General features: G+C 38.9%; 1 protein-coding gene across 3 annotated transcripts in view; it reads right to left on the reverse strand.

Annotated features, from left to right (window-relative positions):
- The window catches only part of kmt2ca (lysine (K)-specific methyltransferase 2Ca), a 479,075-nt gene that overhangs the window by 147,561 nt on the left and 311,585 nt on the right, over window positions 1-19,929 (reverse strand). For all 3 annotated transcript variants that reach the window (XM_059971838.1, XM_059971840.1, XM_059971839.1), the window contains 6 exons: window positions 19,418-19,522; window positions 18,775-18,956; window positions 15,011-15,175; window positions 3,025-3,131; window positions 2,779-2,847; window positions 518-736 (listed from right to left, as the gene is read on the reverse strand). In XM_059971838.1, the coding sequence (XP_059827821.1) occupies window positions 518-736; window positions 2,779-2,847; window positions 3,025-3,131; window positions 15,011-15,175; window positions 18,775-18,956; window positions 19,418-19,522 (847 nt within the window). The remainder of the gene's footprint in view (window positions 1-517; window positions 737-2,778; window positions 2,848-3,024; window positions 3,132-15,010; window positions 15,176-18,774; window positions 18,957-19,417; window positions 19,523-19,929) is intronic.

Consider the following 19,929-nt stretch of genomic DNA (forward strand, 5'->3'; position numbering starts at 1 on the left):
ATCTATAAAAGCAATTCCAGTTACTTGCTCAGACTACTCTCATAGCACATCCAAAACCAATGGCTGAGGTGTCCGAGGAAGACCAGGGAAGAATGCACATGGGAACAGTATCATCTGCAGAGGCCTGTCTAAATTGCAAACCAAGCTGATCTAGAAGTACGTATATAACTGGCTCATCGTCACAGGGTGTAAATGTAACATCCTACCAAATGGTACTATGGTCTACAGTAGCAACTTGCCACCATCGTTGAGGATAATGAAAAATGGACAATTAAAAACGCTTGCCTTTCCAGTAACGTCTAGACCCTTAACAAAAGTGACAAAAAAAACTATGTTGCGTTGGTTGGTATTGGCATTTATCAACAACAGTTATTTGAAATGCAGAGGGACTAGGGAGGTATTTCCTCCAGTTAATAATCTAATTTGGGCCAATGTAAGTGAAGTTTAAACATAACAGCATGAAATAGTTTACTTCATTGTAGAAAATTAATGAAAGGGATCAGCCAGAATATTGTACCTCTGCTATCATCCATATCTCCATCTATGTCTCTGGACTGTTCAGACTGCGGATCAGGAGGAGTTTGCAAAACAGCCACACTGTTCTGATTTATGATCTTTAGCTTCAACTTTGGCTTAGGTCGCTTCCGACGTGGTGGAGCAACACTGAGGCTTTGGAGCTGTGACATACCCGACTCAGTTAGGCAGACACCATCTTGTGTATACGTCCGCATTGGCTCTGTTTTCCAAGAAAAGCAAAGTTATACTGAGTGAGGATTTGCTTATCCCTGAGAGACAGGAAAGTCGTACTAAATCAGCTCTAATTTTGGAAGCATCCAAAACCTGTTCACTATTTTTGACAATGGTTGAAAATTTTCATCCACACATCTTTGATGGTGATTAAAAAAAAACTCAGTTCTGTTCAATAATCAAATTTCTACTTTCTGGTTATGATAATACCAGCAAACTGAGAAACTAGATCATAAGATCAATTCTCCCTTCAAAGCCCATTTCTTCACAGTGTCCTGACTTTCCCATCTTGCCATTAATTATGGTGGAAAATTCCTTTTCATTTCATCCATACCTGCAATTCTAAAAATATATTGAACTACTCCTCCCCTTCCATCTTCTAAAAGAACTTTATATTTCCTTAACCTTTGCTCAACATACACTTCTTATATTTTAGATTGTTTATTTTGCACTTTTAATTTTAATTGTACATTTCTTCTGACCAACAACCCAAAACTGAATACAGTACTGGAACATTCAACACTTTTGCTGCAAAACTACTTTGTACTAGTTTACTTATGCTTTGCAGAATGCAATTACTGTCGTGGTTTAAATTATTTCACTTCACATTCCAGACACTGATTACAATGAATATTATTTTCTATTCTCACAATCCCTACCTGTATTTATATACACTTCACAACAATGTACAATTTAAAATTAAATGAAACTACATTTAGCCTATTTCAGCATCTTTTGACTCTTAACACAGTAAACTACAGATAGAATCAAAGTCATGAAAATAGTATAGAAGTGAAGAAACCAAGTTCTTGCCCTTTTGGATATTCACCATTACCAGCTGTAATCTAGAATTAATATCAAAAACAGAATTAGGAGCACTTTCAAACACTTTATTTCTGCCTTTCTGAAGATGATTTCTATTACCAACCTATCAAAACACTAATTTTACATTCAACTCAATTATAGTCACCATTGTCGATATTATAAACTCACTTGCTTTATTCAACACTGTAAAAATTCTACTGTACCTTATTATGATACAGAAGAACATTTTATCCAGTTTCTAAACAGGCATTTCATCAGTTCCATTATCTTGCACTATCAGGTCTGATCCTTTCTAAATGGTTAATTTGTCTGCTTTACACCCCCAAATTAGGCAACATAAATCTGCATATTTTCATAGAGACATATTTTCAGTAATCTCTGAATCTGAATATTTTCAGTAATGCCTGGTGCAGGGGTGGCAAACCCATAGCATCAAGATGGCACACAAAGCTTTTGAGGGCAAGGTAATGCTTCTCCTGGATTCTTTAAATCTCACCCATAATACAAAAGCTACATGATGATTAGCTTTATTGCCAAATGAAGCAACAAATGACTTTTTACAATCCAAGAGCAGTGAGATGTTTTTATAGGAAACTTCTCACGCTAGCATGGCACCAGTTGGACAGCTGCAAGAACACTATACTAAATGACACATTTTGAAATCCTTGCAAATCCTAATGTGCACATCAGTATTTGGATAGTAAACAATTATAATAACAACATTATTTAGTAATTATGTATTTTCAATGTCTTTTATAAGATTAGTATTAATAATTTGGAACAGGTTTTCTAAAACACTTCATTTATTCCAGTCTGTCCCTTATACTTCTATTATTAATAATACAATTACATAAAAACAAGAAACAAGACTCATCCATTTTTCTTAAAACATGCATAAATTGTTACTACTACTTTAATCAAAGATAATCTCTGCTCAAGAAATTACCATGACATGCAAGAGAATTTGTTTTATAAGAATATCACCAACTTGGGTACATGGTCTCAGAAAGGTTCGCCACCCCTGCCCTATTGTAAATACTGTCTATCAGGATGTCAGCTAAAGCTTATCTGAAGTGATTTGTGAAACATCTATAAGCTCTCATTATTGTTCACAAATGAGTAGTGACAATTTAACTGAAGCAGTTTCACCAAGGGTAGTTCTGGAACCTTCATCATAGCAGGATAGAAAGTTGGGATCAAATTTACCTGGTTCCTTCGTCTTCACAATAACTTGAGGTGTTACCAAAGACATATCAGTCCCTTCTGAGGTAGTCACTGGAGCAGAAGAAATAAAAACATTAGAGACTTTGAAGCTTCTAAGATTAATTACTGTTAGTCACTTGGAATTATCTATCAAAAAAAGGAATGCTTTTACTTATGAAGGGATAACTGCTTTAGCCAAATACTTTATAAATAAGATCTTTGAGCAAGAGGGTTTGTTTCAGTTCTAACCTGGAGTTGTCGCATATTGCCTACATGTAAAACAGTCATAGCCGTTATCTGCTTCAGTCTCAACTTCATCTTCTGTGTTCAAATTCTGGCAAATTGCATGAATCCATCTAAGAACATAAAGATGAGTGCAAATATTATTTAATGAACAATTATGCTGCAACACACATCAGCCATTCAACTGTTGTGGTCGAGTGAAGAAATAGTTAGTGTTAATGCTGTTTCAGGCACCCCAGTTTGAACCTGATTTCCAATGGTGTCTTTGTGGAGTTTGCATGACCTTCAATGACAATGTAGCTCCACCATGAGCTCCTGCTTCCTCTCACATCCCAGACATGCTAGCAGGTTAAATGGCCACTGAAATTACACCTTAGTGTAGGCAGGTGGCAAAAGAACCCAGGGAGATCATGGACATCTTGGTGGTGGTGGTGGCGGGGGTGGGGGTGAATTGATAAGAATACAGTGAAAATATTAGATGGAATTAATGTAGCACCAGTATAAATGGTTGGTTAATAGTCAATAACTCTGGACCGAAAGACCAGTTTTGGTGATGAATATCCTTATCATATGAGACAGAATAAGTGATGAAAGAGGAAAGGCTATATGTTTCCTTCTGTGTCATAATGTAAGTCATGTAGCTTAAGACCAAAAAGGCTGTGTGGAACAGAACAAACAGGAACCTTTACAAGAAAAAAGTACAGCTCATGGCATTGGTTACATTATCAGTGCTTCCTCTTTGCACTCCTATGTACAATTCAACACTGGTTGGAATAAATGTCCATTGACATTTTTCTCATCAGATCACCTTGCCAACATTGCTGGTATAAGAAACTGGGCTTCTTTTGGGGCAAGATCTTTTGCGGCTGGCGTGGGAAATGGGGTTGCATGAATGAATTGACAAAAGTTGGATGAAGGGACAATGATGAAAACATGTCGGGAAAAGAAGAAAATAGTGGCAATTAAGAGAGGAGAAAGAAAGAGTACAGTATAATTTTATTAAAACTTAATAAATCATGGGATGCAAATGTCACTGGCATCTCCAATTGTCCCTGAATTAAAGGCAAAATCTCAGAACAGAAGGACTTTAGAACAGATATAAGGAGAAATTTCTTTAGCCAGAGGATGGTGAATTTATGGAATTCATTACCATGCTATGGAGTCAAGTCAATGGGTTTATTTAAAGCAGGAGTTGATAGGTTCTTGATTAGTAAGGGATGCAAGGTTACTGGGAGAATGGGGTTGCAAGGGAAAATAAAATCATCCATGATTGATGGTGGAGTCGAGCCAATGAACTGAATAACTTAAATTCTGCTCCTATGTTATATGGTCTTGTGATCTTATGGACTTCTCATTTCTTAATGAGCCACATCAATGAATCCTGAGGCTGATAAGGTCTGTTCACGCAAGAACAACAGGTTTACTTTCATGAAGGATATCTGTGAACCAGATGATTTTATTACCATCTGAAAATTTAGTATTTATTATTGCTGACACTTTTTCTTCAAATTCCATAATTATTTGAAGTTAATGCCCAGATTCAATGGTTGGATTAGAATTGATGTCTACAGACCAATAGCCCAGCTTAACTTAGCCACTATGCTACCGTGTCTAAGATTTATAATAACAAAGTCCATCCTTAATGGGAAAGGATGAAGTGTGGACACTCACTGAACCAAGGTCTGACCTTGGAAGATGGGCAGAGAAAGTAGCTGCGTGAACTCTGTGTGGAAAACGTAATCAAACGCTTGTAAATGGCATGATTTTAGGTCGAGGACAATGTGAAGATGAACTCAATAAGGGAGCTCGGGTCTGCAACAGGAGGAAAGATAGTCGCTGTAGAAAGCCAGCTCTAATCTAGGTCTAGAAAGAAACTGTGCCTTTGAATTGGGGGCCCATTTTGGTATAGAATGCAACTTAAAAGAACTGATGAAATTGTTGAAATTTCAAAACACCATCATTATGAGAAATAGAAAGATACTGGAAGCAAGCCAGACTGATTAAATAAAATCTTCCCGGAATTTATATCCCCAAAGAAATGATAACATCTGCGACCAATTTTCTACCATCCTCATTTATGCAGTTTCCACCACCCCTCCCATGTGAAAAAATGGTACCAGAAACTAGAAAGCCATGAAACTACCTGTTTTCACACATCATTGACTCACAATTATGGTCATTCTTCATCTGTTGTCCATTTGGGACATGCCAGCTTTTTCTTGGTGTTCTAAGCTGGCATGCATCTGATTGAGGATTCCGAGAACAGCATACAACTACCATTCAACCTGTCTGCTCAGAAACATGCCTGTTCTCTTACATTTTACCATTCAATTAAACTGGGTCACAATTACAAGCACGGGTTGAGGATGAACTACAAGCTGGGACATATCATGATAGAATTACAGGGGGCTGCCATTTGGGCAATAAAGTCTATTGCAGCTATCAGTCCCTTTTCTCAGGTCTTTCCTTGCAGCCCTGCAAACTCTCACTCTTTGCTAACTTACCCTCTTTTAAAGGCACCGATTATGTTCCCACCACCCTTAAAAGTACTAAATTCCAGATCATGATTCTCCCCCTCATTTTCCCCTTGTTCCTTTGTCCATAATTTTAAATGTCTCCTTCATCTTTGAATCTGTGCAATGGGAATAGCTTTCATCAACTTAACTTCTCTAAACATGAACTTCCACACCTCCATCAAATTTTCCGCGGCTCTAAGGAGAACCACCTAGATTCACTGTTCTCCCATTTTGTCAATTCAGCCAATCTGATGGCAGTTTATTACTGTACATCAACATATTCTAAAATGTAGTCATATGATTAAAAATAAATAGTGGTGGGATTTGAAATTTCATTGTCTGCACCAGCATCATATTAACAAGTTTTAATAAATTTATCAATGAAATAGTCTTCTATCAACTCAGGCAATTCCTTGCCTATGATGATTTCACTAAGATTAAACTGGTCTATAGATACCAAGTATATCCCTACCCATATGAATATAAGGCATGGCAACAGAATTAAACCATTTGTCCCACTGACTCTGTTTTGCCATTCCATCGGAGCTGATTTATTATCCGTTTCAACCACATTCACCTGCCTTTCCCCCATAACATTTGATGGCCTTTAACCTCCGCTGACCTGGCCTCCACAACAGCTTGTGGAAATGAATTCCACAGATTCACCACCCTCTGACTAAAGAAATTCCTCCCACTTATTCTCCACCACCTGTTACTTAGCCATTTTTGTCCTGTTGTCCCTCCCCTGTATTTAGGCAGGTCTGGAAGATTGACAGGCCTTTTCCAATCTCCACCCCACTTACCCTGGCAATGTAAGATCATCAAGATTTGCTGACTTACGATAGTCACCATTTCTACTACCTTCTCATCAGGTGCAAGATATTTTCTTCTGTATTAGCATTTTAAGCATCATCTTAAGGTCCATAATAAATAAAATTTAACCGAAATCCCAGTATGTTCACATCAGCTGTTATCAAAACCACATACATCTGGTGCAGCTACAGTTAGTGGAATTTAAACAGTTAACTTGTCAGTTGTCTGTCTCTTGTTCCCTCCTCAGGACATCAATTAATCCAATGAGCAATAGTGCACCTGCTATAATCTAAAATAGTCAGCCTTATAGAATAAGAAAAAATTTATAGTTGTGAATCTTTCAATTAAACTGGTGACCTCAATTTAGAAATAATGGACACCTGCTTCCATTGCAGTGAATTGGAAAGGCAAACAAAACCAGAGGATGAACCTGCAGGATAAACAGCCTATTATTTAAAATCCAATGTAATTTATTATCAAGCATTTACCCACACTTCTATTTCAATGTCGCTCTGGTTTAAATAAAGACAATACTGTAAATACTCAATAGTTCTGTGGAGACAGAAACAGAGCTACATCTCAGGTTCAAGACTTTTCATCAGAACTGGGAAATATTGGAAAACAAATATATTTTAGTAGCAGAAGATGGGAATAAAATGGAGACCAAGAGACTTTGATGCAAGTGTTGTCTTTTTGAATAGGTTAGTGGAGGTTTGTAGATGACCTGTAGGAAATACAGAGCAAAGGAGAAAGGAAATACAATGGTGGATCAAAGACAGAGAGCACTGTAGGTGCTAAGAACCTCAAATAATACACTTTATTAAACTACCCAGCAACTCAGGTAGTTATTCTCGGCAGAGAAAAACCAAGTTAAGGTTGATAACCTTTCTTATCCAAGATAAACACCCCAAATGCATTTGGTTTCTGTAATGCAAAAGAGACCACGCCATGAGCATTGCAGGTAGTACTCCATACAGAAGTGAATGGTTGCTTTGGTGCAAGAAATGCTAAGGTCCAGGGGGGAAGTGGGAAAAGCACAGGTGTTACACCTGTAACTGAAGCTGCTGTAAAGAGTAAACAAAGGAAATGCAGAGCTTGATGGGGAGAGGGGGAAGGAAATGATGATGCTGTCATCTACTTGATGAACAAAGCCTACTCCCATTTGGATAAGCAGGGCAGCACTGTGAGGATCATGTTTTTTGATTTCTCAAGTGGCTTCAATATCATACAGCCCTCACCACTGGGGGAAAAGCTCTGTTCAATGCAGGTCAGCACTTCCATTGTTATCCTGGATAATGTGGCTATAAGCAGCACCAGGGCCCCACAGAAGACAGTATTGGTTCCCTTCCCGTTTACCCTGTATACACCAAGATTCTAAATTCATGTCATCTACAGATGTACTCTGATGACTCAGCAATAGTTGGGTGTATACAGGGAGGACCGGAGGATACAGGGCTTTGTCAATTGGTGCAAGATAAATCATCTGTAACTCAACATCAGTAAGGCATAGGAGATGGTGACAGACTTTGGGAAGACGAAACTTGCACTGCTCCCTGTTACTATTGATGGTAAGGACATGGATGTGGTTAAGATCTACAAGTACCTGGGGGTGTATCTGGATGGCAGACTGGAGTGGAACATCAACACAGAGGCTGTGTATAAGAAGGGCCAGAGCCACCATTATTTGCTGAGGATACTGAGGTCCTTTGTAGTATGCAGACCTCTCCTTCACATGTTCTACCAGTCTGCTGTTGCCTGTATAATCTTCTATGTGGTGGTACAATCATCATGGGTGATGCCAACAGGTTCAATAAACTGATCAAAAGGCTAGCTCTGTTATAGGAGTCAAACTGGACATACTGCAGGTTGGGTACAACAAAGGACGCTATGGAAAATCCTGGCAATTCTGGACAATGTTTCTCACGCTCTGCATGCCACCTTGGCTGAACAGAGGAGCACTTTTAGTAATAGAGTAAGACAACTGCACTGCTCCAAGGAGTGCTATATGAGGCCATTCGGTTCTATAATGAGTCAACCTATACCTGGGGAAGAAGTGATGACACCCTCCTGTTAGACTGTCGAGGTAACTTCTTTCTTTCTTCCCTTTGAATATTTGTATATCTGTGCACTTGTAATACTGCTGTGGCAGTGTAATTTCCTTTGGGATCAATAAAGTATCTATTAAATGAAAAGGTTGATAGGGCAGAAGAAGCCTTGATCATGGTCTGGATGAGAGGAAAGTGTGGCTACAACAGAAATGCAGGAAACAGAAGAGATACAGTTAAGAGCCCAATTAACCAAGGCAAACTTCCCTGGCAGAGAGGGAAGTATCATCAAATGAGATCTGAAGGGAACAGAAGGGTGGAATATCATTTTTATACAAAACAGCTGTACTGAAGACATTTATGAAGGTCTATATGGTTGTAATAGTACTGATTGATAAACTATACCAATTCTCACTACCCACCCATATGAAAGCTAAGAAATCAAAGGGAAGAAACTCTGAGATAGACCAGGGTGAGAGTTGATAATTAAGGCAATGAAACTTGTGTTCTCAGAGAGACAGTAATCGGCGCCAATAACGTCATCAACATACCACAGGTTTGGTTCTTAAAGTTATTTCACAGAGGCAGGCATGCTTCGGTCCAAATGGGCTTCCATAACTACAGCTCTGATTTGAAGAAGGTAAGCAGGGTTACAGAAGCGGTTCAATGTGAGAAACGTTTCAGCACACTATGAAGTATGATGATGGAGGGGCTAATTGGGCATCTTTTCAAGGAAAATTTGAAGAATTCCTATACTGGATTGAGGAGTCAGGAGACAAAATGTGAATGTGATTGAAAATGAGCTGTCTCGGGCTCGTGAAACAGTCTAAGTCATGGAATATATGAAATGAGTCCATCTGTTGGATCCTCCTGCTACATACTCTGTGGGACACTTTCTAGTCCTTTCAGCAAACAAAATTACAGTCCAGACTGAATAGTAGGTTACTTAGGAAAACAAAGCAGCGTAGAAAACCTACAGCACAATATAGGCCCTTCGGCCCACAAAGCTGTGCCGAACATGTCCTTACATTAGAAATTACCCTGGGTTACCTATAGCCCTCTACTTTTCTAAGCTCCATGCACCTATTCAACAGTCTCTTAAAAGATCCCATCATATTCACCTCCACCACCATCACAGGCAGCCCATTCCACGCACTCACCACTCTGCATAAAAAACTTATCCCTGATATCTCCTTTGTACCTACTTCCAAGCACCTTAAAACTATGCCCTCTAATGTTAGCAATTTCAGCCCTTGGAAAAAGCCTCTGACGATCCACACAATCAATGCCTCTGATCATCTTATACACCTCTATCAGGTCACCTCTCATCCTCTGTCGCTCCAAGGAGAAAAGGCCAAACTCACTCAACCTATTCTCATACGCCATGCTTCCCAATCCAGGCAACATCCTTGTAGATCTCTTCTGCACCCTTTCTATAGTTTCCACATCCTTCCTATAGTGAGGTGACCAGAACTGAGCACAGTACTCCAAGTGGGGTCTGACCAAAGTCCTATGTAGCTGCAACATTGCCCCTTGGCCCTTAAACTCAATACCATGGTTGATGACAGCCAATGCACTGTATGCCTTCTTAACCACAGAGTCAACCTGCGCATCAGCTTTGAGTGTCCTATGGACTTAGACCCCAAGATCCTTCTGATCATCCACCCTGCCAAGTGTCTTACCATTAATAGTATATTCTGCCATCATATTTGACCTACCAAAATGAACCACCTCACACTTATCTGGGTTGAACTCCATCTGCCACTTCTCAGCCCAGTTCTGCATCCTATCAACGCCCTGCTATAACCTCTGACAACTCTCCACACTATCCACAACACCCCCAGCCTTGGTGTCATCAGCAAGTTTACTAACCCATCCCTCCACTTCCTCAAATCACAAAGAGAAGGGGCCTCAGAACAGATCCCTGAGGCTCACCACTGGTCATCAACTTCCATGCAAAATATGACCTGTCTACAACCACTCTTTGCCTTCTGTGAGCACGCCAATTCTGGATCCACAAAGCAATGTCCCCTTGGATCCCATGCCTTCTTACTTTCTCAATAAGCTTTACATGGGGTACATTATCAAATGCCTTGCTGAAATCCATATACACTACATCTACTACATCAATGTGTTTAGTCATATCCTTAAAAAATTTAATCAGGCTCATAAGGCACGACCTGCCTTTCACAAAGCCATGCTGACTATTCCTAATCATATTATACCTCCCCAAATGTTCATAGATCCTGCCTCTCAGGATCTTCTCCATCAACTTACCAACCACTATAGTAAGATCTATAATTGGTCTATAATTGCCTAGGCTATCTCTACTCCCTTTCTTGAATAAGGGAACAACATCTGAAACCCTCCAATCCTCCAGAACCTCTCCTGTCCCCATTGATGATGCAAAGATCATTGCCAGAGGCTCAGCAATCTCCTCCCTAACCTCCCACAGTAGCCTGGGGTAGTACATCTCGTCCGGTCCTAGTGATTTATCCAACTTGATGCCTACCAAAAGCTCCAGCACATCCTCTTTCTCATTGATACAGGTTTCTACCAACCAATATAGATAATATAGATAACGTAAGTTCCATTTAAACTTCAGTTTCACCTAAATGTACTCAGAGTATGATATTATTATAGAAATTGACTGTAAGCCAAATAAAATTGACTGTAAACCATATAAGCAGCAAGATGCTTGATGAGAAACAAGTTATTTTCTGATGTTTAGTAAGACACTTGTATCTCTTTTAAGTGTTGCTGAATACTGAACACAGGATTTAGCCAGCAAACACGAGGAAATATGCTGATGCTGGAAATTCAAACAACACACACAAAATGCTGGTGGAACGCAGCAGGCCAGGCAACATCTATAGGAAGGATTTAGCTCTTGGGAGTCCCATTTACCATTCAATACGGTCCTGGCTAATCTGAATGTAACTGCACTTCCATCCAGGCCTAGAAACCTTTAACTCAAGTGTTGTCAGGAATCTACCAACCATTAAAATAGTTCAAAGATCTTCATTACATTCTTGGATAATTAATATTTAAAAAATTGAAAACATGTTCTGCATTTTCCATAAGAAAATGCATTCACTCTATATCCATTGTGTCAAGACTCCTCAGGATCTCTTATTTCAATATAGTTTTCTCTCAATATTTCAAACTCTTGACTAACCTGCCCAATATTTCTTAAGCCAACTCGCCTAATTCCACCTACATTACTCTGTACTTTGATCACCTGCCATCTGTCCCTATTCAAATAATATAATCTGCCTAAAGTGCATGACTTTATACTACACTGTCCCACGATAAAATCCATCTCCATGGTTTCATTAACACAATCAACCTGCACTTAGTGGCCACTTCAGTAGGTACTTCTACTCATTAAAGCAAATATCTAATCAGCTAATTACATGGCAGCAACTCGATAAGTGAAAGCATGCAGACATGGTCAAGAGGTTCAGTTCTTGTTAAGACTCAACAGCAGAATGGGAAAGAAATGTGATTTAAGTGACTTTTACTGTGGAATGATTGTTGGTGCCAGACAGGGTAGTTTAAGTATTTCAGAAACTGCTGATCTGTTGGGATTTTCATGCACAGCAGCCTAAAATTTACAGAGAATGATGCAATAAACAAACAACATCTAGTGAGCGACAGCGCTGTGGGCGAAAATGCCTTGCTCAAAATTCAAAGTAAATTAGTATGTCATCATATACAACCTTTTCATTTACTTGCAGGCATACTCAATAAATCCCATAACAGAATTAATGAAAGACTGCACCAACTTAGGCGTTCATCAAGGATGCAAATGACAACAAACTGTGCAACACAAAAAGAAAGAAATCATAATAATAAATAAGCAATAAATATTGAGAACATGAGACGAAGAGCCCTTGAAAGTGAGTTCATGGGTTGTGGGAACATTTCAGTGATGGGGCAACTGAAGTTGAGTGAAGTTATCCCCACTGCTTCTAGAGCCTGATGGTTCACGGGTAATAACTTCTCCTGACCATGATGGTGAGAGTCCTGAGGCTCCTGTACCTTATTCCTGATGGCAACAGTGAGAAAAGAGCATGTCCTAGGTGGAGGGGATCTCTGATGATTGATACCATTGTCTTGCAACACTCTTTCATGTAGATGTGTCCAGTGGCGGGGAGGGCTTTACCCATGAAGGACTAGGTTGTATCCACTACTTTATGTGGGATTCTCTGCTCAAGGTCTTGCTGTTTCTATACTAGGCTGTGATGCAGCCAGTCAGTAAACGCTCCACTACACATCCATAGAAGCGTGTCAAAGTTTTAGATGTAATGCCAAATCTTTGCAAATCCCTAAGGAAGTACAGGTATAGCAGTGCTTTACCTCTACTTCTACTAATGTTGCTGGGCCCAGAACAGGTACTCTGAAATAATAACACTGAGGAATTTCAAGTTGCTGACCGTCTCCATCTTTGATCCTCCAATGAGACCTGGCTCTGGGACCTCCTCCTGAAGTCCATAATTAGCTCCTTGGTCTTGCTGATGTTGAGTAAGAGGTTGCTATTATGGCAACACTCAGCTAAATTTTCAATTTCCCTCCTACATACTGATTCATCACCACCTTTGATTCAGCCCATGACAGTGATGTCGTCAGCAAACTTGAATATGGCATTGGAGCTGTGCTTAGCCACACAGTCATAAATGTAAAGCAAGTAGAACAGGGGGCCAAACACACAGCCTTGTGGTACAAATGTGGTGATGGAGATTGTGAGGACTTTGTTGACAATCTGAATTGACTGCAGTCTGCAAGTGAGGAAATCGTGGATCCAATTGTAAAAGAAGGAATTGAGGCCAACATCTTGAAACGTATTGATTAGCTTTGAGGGGATGATGGTACTAAACACTGAGCTGTAGTCAATAAAGAGCATCCTGATGTATGCTACTTTGAAAGGTCAGAGAAGAATGACCATACTGGCTTGAGCTGACAGGAAGGTGACAGTAACTCAAATAACCATGTGTTACAATACAGATGTACAGAAAAGCATCTCTGAATCTTGAGATAATGGGCTGAAGCAGCAGTAGACCACAAACAGGCACTCAGTAGCCACTTTATTAAGTAGAGGAGGTAAGTAATATAGTGGCCACTGAGTGTACAATCCTGTTGTGTCCAAACATCTTCATCACATGTCCTAGCAGCTATTTCAGAGTCAATTGGAATTACAGAAAATCTTTTGCATGCTTTTTGGCTAATCAATCCTTAGAGCAAGTTTACCAATCTCATTCTCCAGTTACTTCTCTATTATCTATTCTTCCTCATGCTCCTTAGCACACCACACTTCTCCCCAATTTTATCACTCACATACATCAGAGGCAACCTACAGTCATCAATTAAACCAACAACAAGCATACCTTTGAGATGCAGATGTTAATCAGAACATACTGGGAGTGGGGGCACAAACTCGCATGTTGAACGTGCAAACTCCACAATGACAGCACTAGAGGCTGCCAGAGTTGTGACATTACTGAACTTCCTACAGTGGCACTGTGCCATCCACTGCACTATTTACATGACTCCATATATAATCGCAATGGTGCCCTATTACTGAAGCATAAACAATAATTTTCTTGCAATACCCAGAAATATTCCAGTAGCTTTTCGAACTACTTGATGTACCTACAAACCATGCATCAAGACAAGCAGCTCTGTTTCCTCTTACCATTTAAAGGATAGACATTTTTTAAATTTTTGCTGCCAGAAGGAATTTCATATTTCCCCAAAGTCTATCTCATTGGCCAGATTTGCCTATTTACTTAATCTACTAATTTCCTATTGTAAGGAGTTTTGTAAATTATTTATTTATATAAATTCATTGATGTAAGTTGTTTCAAATTTGAGGCCAGTGCCAGTCATGTTTCCATCCAGAAAGATACACGCTCTTTCCTGTTAGTTAACTCATCTTCTGTCCAAACCAAAATGTTACCTCCTACATAAGCTTTTATTTTCCACAACAACCTTTGACATGGCACTTCATCAGATGCCTTCTTAAAAGTATTTATCCCTTGATCCACAGTCTGGTTTATGTACATAGTACACATGAACAACAAAATATTGCTGAAACATGATTTCCCTTTCACAAAATCATCCTGGTTTTGCTTGATTATACTGATTTTTTTTCCTATCTGCTCTGCTACTACAATATCTTTAATAATAGCTTCTCACATTTTTTCTGTTACTGGTATTAAACTAACCCGCCTGTAGTTCCTTTTTTGCTTTCTGTGCTTTTCATGCTTTCTTTTTCCATCCATGTAGAACAAATTGACCATACGTAATTCTAGAATCCCTTATTTCTTATTTCCATCTGCAGATTGTCTTTTGTTTTAAAATTCCCCTACCCAAAAAAATACTGATTTGAATCCTTCCCGTTACATCAGGCCACATCTAGTACATTGAGACATACTTTCTGCTTAGCTCAAGTGACACTAAATGACAAAAGCAATGTGCATTTCTACGCTTGCTTTTAAATTCATTCATATTAAATGTATATATTTATCACCTTTATAATTGCAGCTATAATTCATGGGTCTCAGAATTTTACCCAGTACAGTTGACGTTCAGCAAGAATAAATTGAATGCACCAACCTGTCACACTGTCGACACTGTATAATTAGTTCCTCCTCCTTGTAGTTCTTATTGCAGACTGGACAGACAGTCAGGCTGGCACAAGGAGCACACTGTGTATAATTATTCTGCCACTCACACTTGAAACCAGGCGAGGTTGCCCCACATTGTACACAAGTAACACACCTTTGAAATAAAAAAGAACACTGCATCAGAAGAACATGGCTTGCCCTCAGTGGTCACATCTGAAAGCATTGCTAAAATGCTCCAAAGTTCAGGTGTAAACAATGAATGAAATTACATCAAAGGGGGTACATCTTGCAATCACTGCAACAAGCTAATGTATTTACAACGCTCGTTCAGCTCTGCCGTAGACTGTCCCAAGCACGGCTGTGAAATTATGAGGTCCGGGCATGGGGCGAGCAACCCCATTCAGCAAAAGAAAAGTGCTACCGAAACTCCAGAAGTTCCAAAGACCTCATCCCTGGGAGAGGAAGGATACACCAAGAGGATGGGCTACACTTAGAGACAATGTGAAAGACTGGCCCAGGACAGAGGACTTTGCTGGCCTATGCTCCTGTATGGATGGTGGGTTTAAGTAAGTAATGTTTGTTCAAAATGTCAAAATTCTGAGAAATTGTTACAAAGGAATATTAAGAAATAGAAGCAACAGTAAGTCATTTGTTCTTTAGTGCTCATCTGCTTTAAATACAAATTATCAATTATTCCTATACCCCAGCATTATTTTTCTGCACTGAAAAAATATCCCCTCCCATAATATCCAAAATTAATCTTTGATTATATCATGCTGTGGACAAGGACTTTGAAAATGTGCTTAAACAAATAATTAAAAATTGTGGCATTAGAAAGTGAAAATGAATTGCATACACATTGCATGCAGACCAAACTTCAACACCTGCCAGTCCCATAATCCAGCAAATAATAATCTATAATCCCGTGAGATTCTGCTGCTCCTGAAAATCCTGAGCAACACACACAAATTACAGGAGGAATTTAGAAAGTTGGGCTGCAGCTATTGAGAGGAATAAACAGTCAATATTTCAGGCCCAGACTCTTCATCAGGACTGGAAAGGAAGGGGGAAGAAATCAGAATAAAAAGGTGGGGGTGGGGGAGAGAAATACCCTCAGGGGAAGGAGTAGTCATTATAGATTAGGAGTAATCTATACTGTGGTTTAGAGCCAGCTGGCCAACTTCCCATTTTCCAAAAGCTAAATATCACAAATGCTGGAAATATGAAATGGAACATAACATGCCTAAAATACTCAAAGCAGCAACTATGGAACAAGAAAGAAAATTCACATTTTCAAATCTTTGAAAAGTTATTGTCCTGAAATATTAACACTGTTTCTTACCACAAATATTACCCAATTTGCTGAACACTTCAATTTCAATCTAGTTTGTTTGATTTACACCAGTATTTCTTCACATATTATACTTGATAAATTTTTCACAGAAATAACTCATTATAAAAAAACAAACTGCCAGCTCAAAAAAGTCAACGAGTAATATTTCAAAATAGTCTTTTTCTGCACCTACTTCGATAAACATTCAATATTTTGCATGGTCAAATTTGCACAGCAAGTGATCTCATAGCTATTTACTGTACTTGATAAAGTAGGTTCAACTTACTATGCTTCCATAGTTATGACTGAAATTAAAGGAAGAAAGGTAAATATCCTTAAAGAATTATTACAGTTTGCACACTATCAACAGCTAAATAAGACCTAACTCAAAACAAGCATAAATGTTGAACATTAATTAAGAAATCCAATTTCCAGAATGTCTGATTGAAGCATAGCCAGCTGTTCTGGTATCTCCACTTCCTGTATCGATTTTCATTCTAATTCAGCCCTTTCATTGGTAAAGACTGATAAGGCATTCATAATTTTTCAGCAAGTCACACCTTTATCTAGATTCTAATAAGTAATCTATTTATTATCTACCTGTCTATAGAAGGATTTTAGGTTTTCCTATGTTAAATGCCCCAACATTCTCACATCCTTTTTCTGCATGCTCTATCTATTTTTCAGTTTCCCCTTGGCTATCATATACGCCCTTTTTGTTTCATCATCGAAGTCTGCCTAGTCACCTGTAGGGGTGTGACATTGGATCATCTATCTTTAAGCTGTTTGGAAACCTATCCAGCTTACATCAGCTCTTTAGCAGTTACCTCTTGTTACAACGTTATCTGTCAATATTTCATTCCATTTTATCCCAGGCAGATCTTTCACATCCCATGGAAGTTAGCACTTCTCACAAAAAGGAAATTCTATTTTAGATTCTTATTTTAGGTATGTTTCAAGTAGAAGGACAAGAATGACAAAGTAAGGGAACTTGGATGTTGAGAGAGATGGTAAATTTAGTCAAGAAGAAGAATGAAGTGTATGCAAGGTTAAGGAAGCTAAAATCAAACAGAAACGATGAGGATTAAAAGAAGCCAGAAAAAAACTCAAGGAGGGAATTAAGAGAGCGCAAAGGACCTATTCTTAACATATAACAATTACAGCACGGAAACAGGCCATCTCGGCCCTTCTAGTCCGTGCCAAATGCTTACTCTCACCTAGTCCCACCAACCTGCACTCAGCCCATAACCCTCCATTCCTTTCCTGTCCATATACCTAACTAATTTTTTTTTTTAATGACAATATCAAACCTGCCTCTACCACTTCTACTGGAAGCTTGTTCCACACAGCTACCATTCTCTGAGTAAAGAAGTTCCCCTTCGTGTTACCCCTAAACTTCTGCCCTTTAACTGTCAACTCAGGTCCTCTTGTTTGAATCTCCCCTACTCAATGGAAAAAGCCTATACATGTCAACTCTATCTATCCCCCTCATAATTTTAAATACCTCTATCAAGTCCCCCCTCAACCTTCTATGCTCCAAAGACTAAAGACCTAACTTGTTCAACCTTTCTCTGTAACTTAGGTGCTGAAACCCAGGTAACATTCTAGTAAATCTCCTCTGCACTCTATTTTGTTGACATCTGTCCTATAATCCGGTGACCAGAACTGTACACAATACTCCAAAGCACATTTCTTGAGCTGCACTTTTTGTATGTTTTCCAGGGTTTTGTTGTGAATCTTTATTGTTGGAAGTTTGTATTCTAAAGAAAGAGTAGGTTGGTATTTGTTGGCTTAGAAGCAGAAAGGTGATGCAGTGCAGTTTCAGAGAACAGTGTGTCAGCATCTCAGATACCAAGCCTCTCATGTCACAGACTCCAACTGCAACAGTTTCAATATTATTAAAGCAGCAGCTTCATGTTCCGTTATTCCACAGGTTCAAAAGATTCAAACTATTGTTCTCATTAAAGTTAGAGTAAATGTACACTCTAGACTATCAAGACTACAAATTTTTTTAAGATCAACCAAGGTCTTAGAAGTATACACTAGCATGAACTAAAACATCTCCATTAAAATTATCTAACTGCACTGTTGCAGTTGCTATAAAATAGCAACCAACATTCAACGTAGAAATCAAAGTGTATGCACAAGTACACCCAACTAAATTGATATGCTTTTATTTAGAAACGTAAAAGATTGACTTAAAAAAATCTAACTGGCAACACCCCTAGTGTTGAAATGCTTTAATGGTGCAACTTCCAATATCTGCTCAAATTTATGTTGTTATAGCAAAATCTCCATTAAAAGTGCCTCTGCAGGAATACAAAGGAATCTTTTCAAATAAGATTTTGATTCCCAATTTGCATTATTCCTTTCTTCAACGGTCACAGATTTACTTTTATGATCATTCTAATGTAACTTACCATCGGCATTTCCAGCCACCTTTGGGGACAGTCTGCAAAGGTGGATCCAAACAGTAAGTATGATAGCTGATGTCACAATCGTCGCAGAGAAGCAAGCGACCTGGATCGGAGGCCTTTCCACAGGATTCACACACTGTGCATTCAAGACACCGCCAGCCTTTGCTCAACACCACTTTGGTGATCTGTTCAGATGAAAAATCTCAATAATTATCCATGATTATTTTATACAGTAGCGTTCTTAAGCATTAGGAGAGACTGCAAAGGATGGGAGTGTAATCCCTGGAGCAAAATGGACTGCAGTAAAATTGAGGTTTACAAAATTATGAGAAGCAAAGGTATGGTGGATTGTCATGGTCTTTCTCCCAGCCTAGGGAGGTATAAACTAGAGGGCATAGGGTTATGGTCAGGAGAAAGATTTAAAGGGAATGTGAAAACCAAGTTCTTCCCACACAGAGGATGATGGGATTACAGAACAAGGTGCTTGAGTAAATAAAACATTCAGCATGTCCATGCACAGGTAGAGTTTAGAACAGGGGTCCCAATCTCTTTTATGCCATAGACCAACACCATTAAGCAAAGGGCCTGTGGACCCCAGGTTAGGAACCCCTGGTTTAGAGAGATATGCATTATAAACACCTCTTACCTTAATACTGACGCAGTAGGGATGGTAACACTGGCCACACTGAGAACAAACAAGCAGTCGTCCTTCTGGGCCTTTCCCAAAACTCCCGCAAACAACACACATATCCTGAAATTATATTAAAACTTAATATTGTTTCTTCAATCAAATTAAAATGTGAATTTCATGCTCGTGGAAAGCAAAGTATTGGTATTATTGTTAACATCTTTAATTATGTGATTAACAAGAAATGGCATTTGTGTGTAGGTTCTGGATGCCCCAAAATAAATTAAGACAGTAATCATATAGGTAAATATGGAAGGTGAATTAAAGAAAAATTCACAAGTGACCTGTTAATATGTTGTCAGTCTCTCCAGTTTACAAAAACTTCAAAATCAATACTTGCACTAAAATTTCTGTCACATTTCCAAAAAGACAGCTGAGTTCAATATCTGATCCCTTGTGTGACTCAACTACAAATTCTATTTCCAGCCTCTTACCAAGTGTACTCTAGCAAAATATGCTACAAAAAAAAA

Source organism: Hypanus sabinus, chromosome 6, assembly GCF_030144855.1.
Source record: "Hypanus sabinus isolate sHypSab1 chromosome 6, sHypSab1.hap1, whole genome shotgun sequence".
NCBI classification, from domain to species: Eukaryota; Metazoa; Chordata; class Chondrichthyes; order Myliobatiformes; family Dasyatidae; genus Hypanus; species Hypanus sabinus.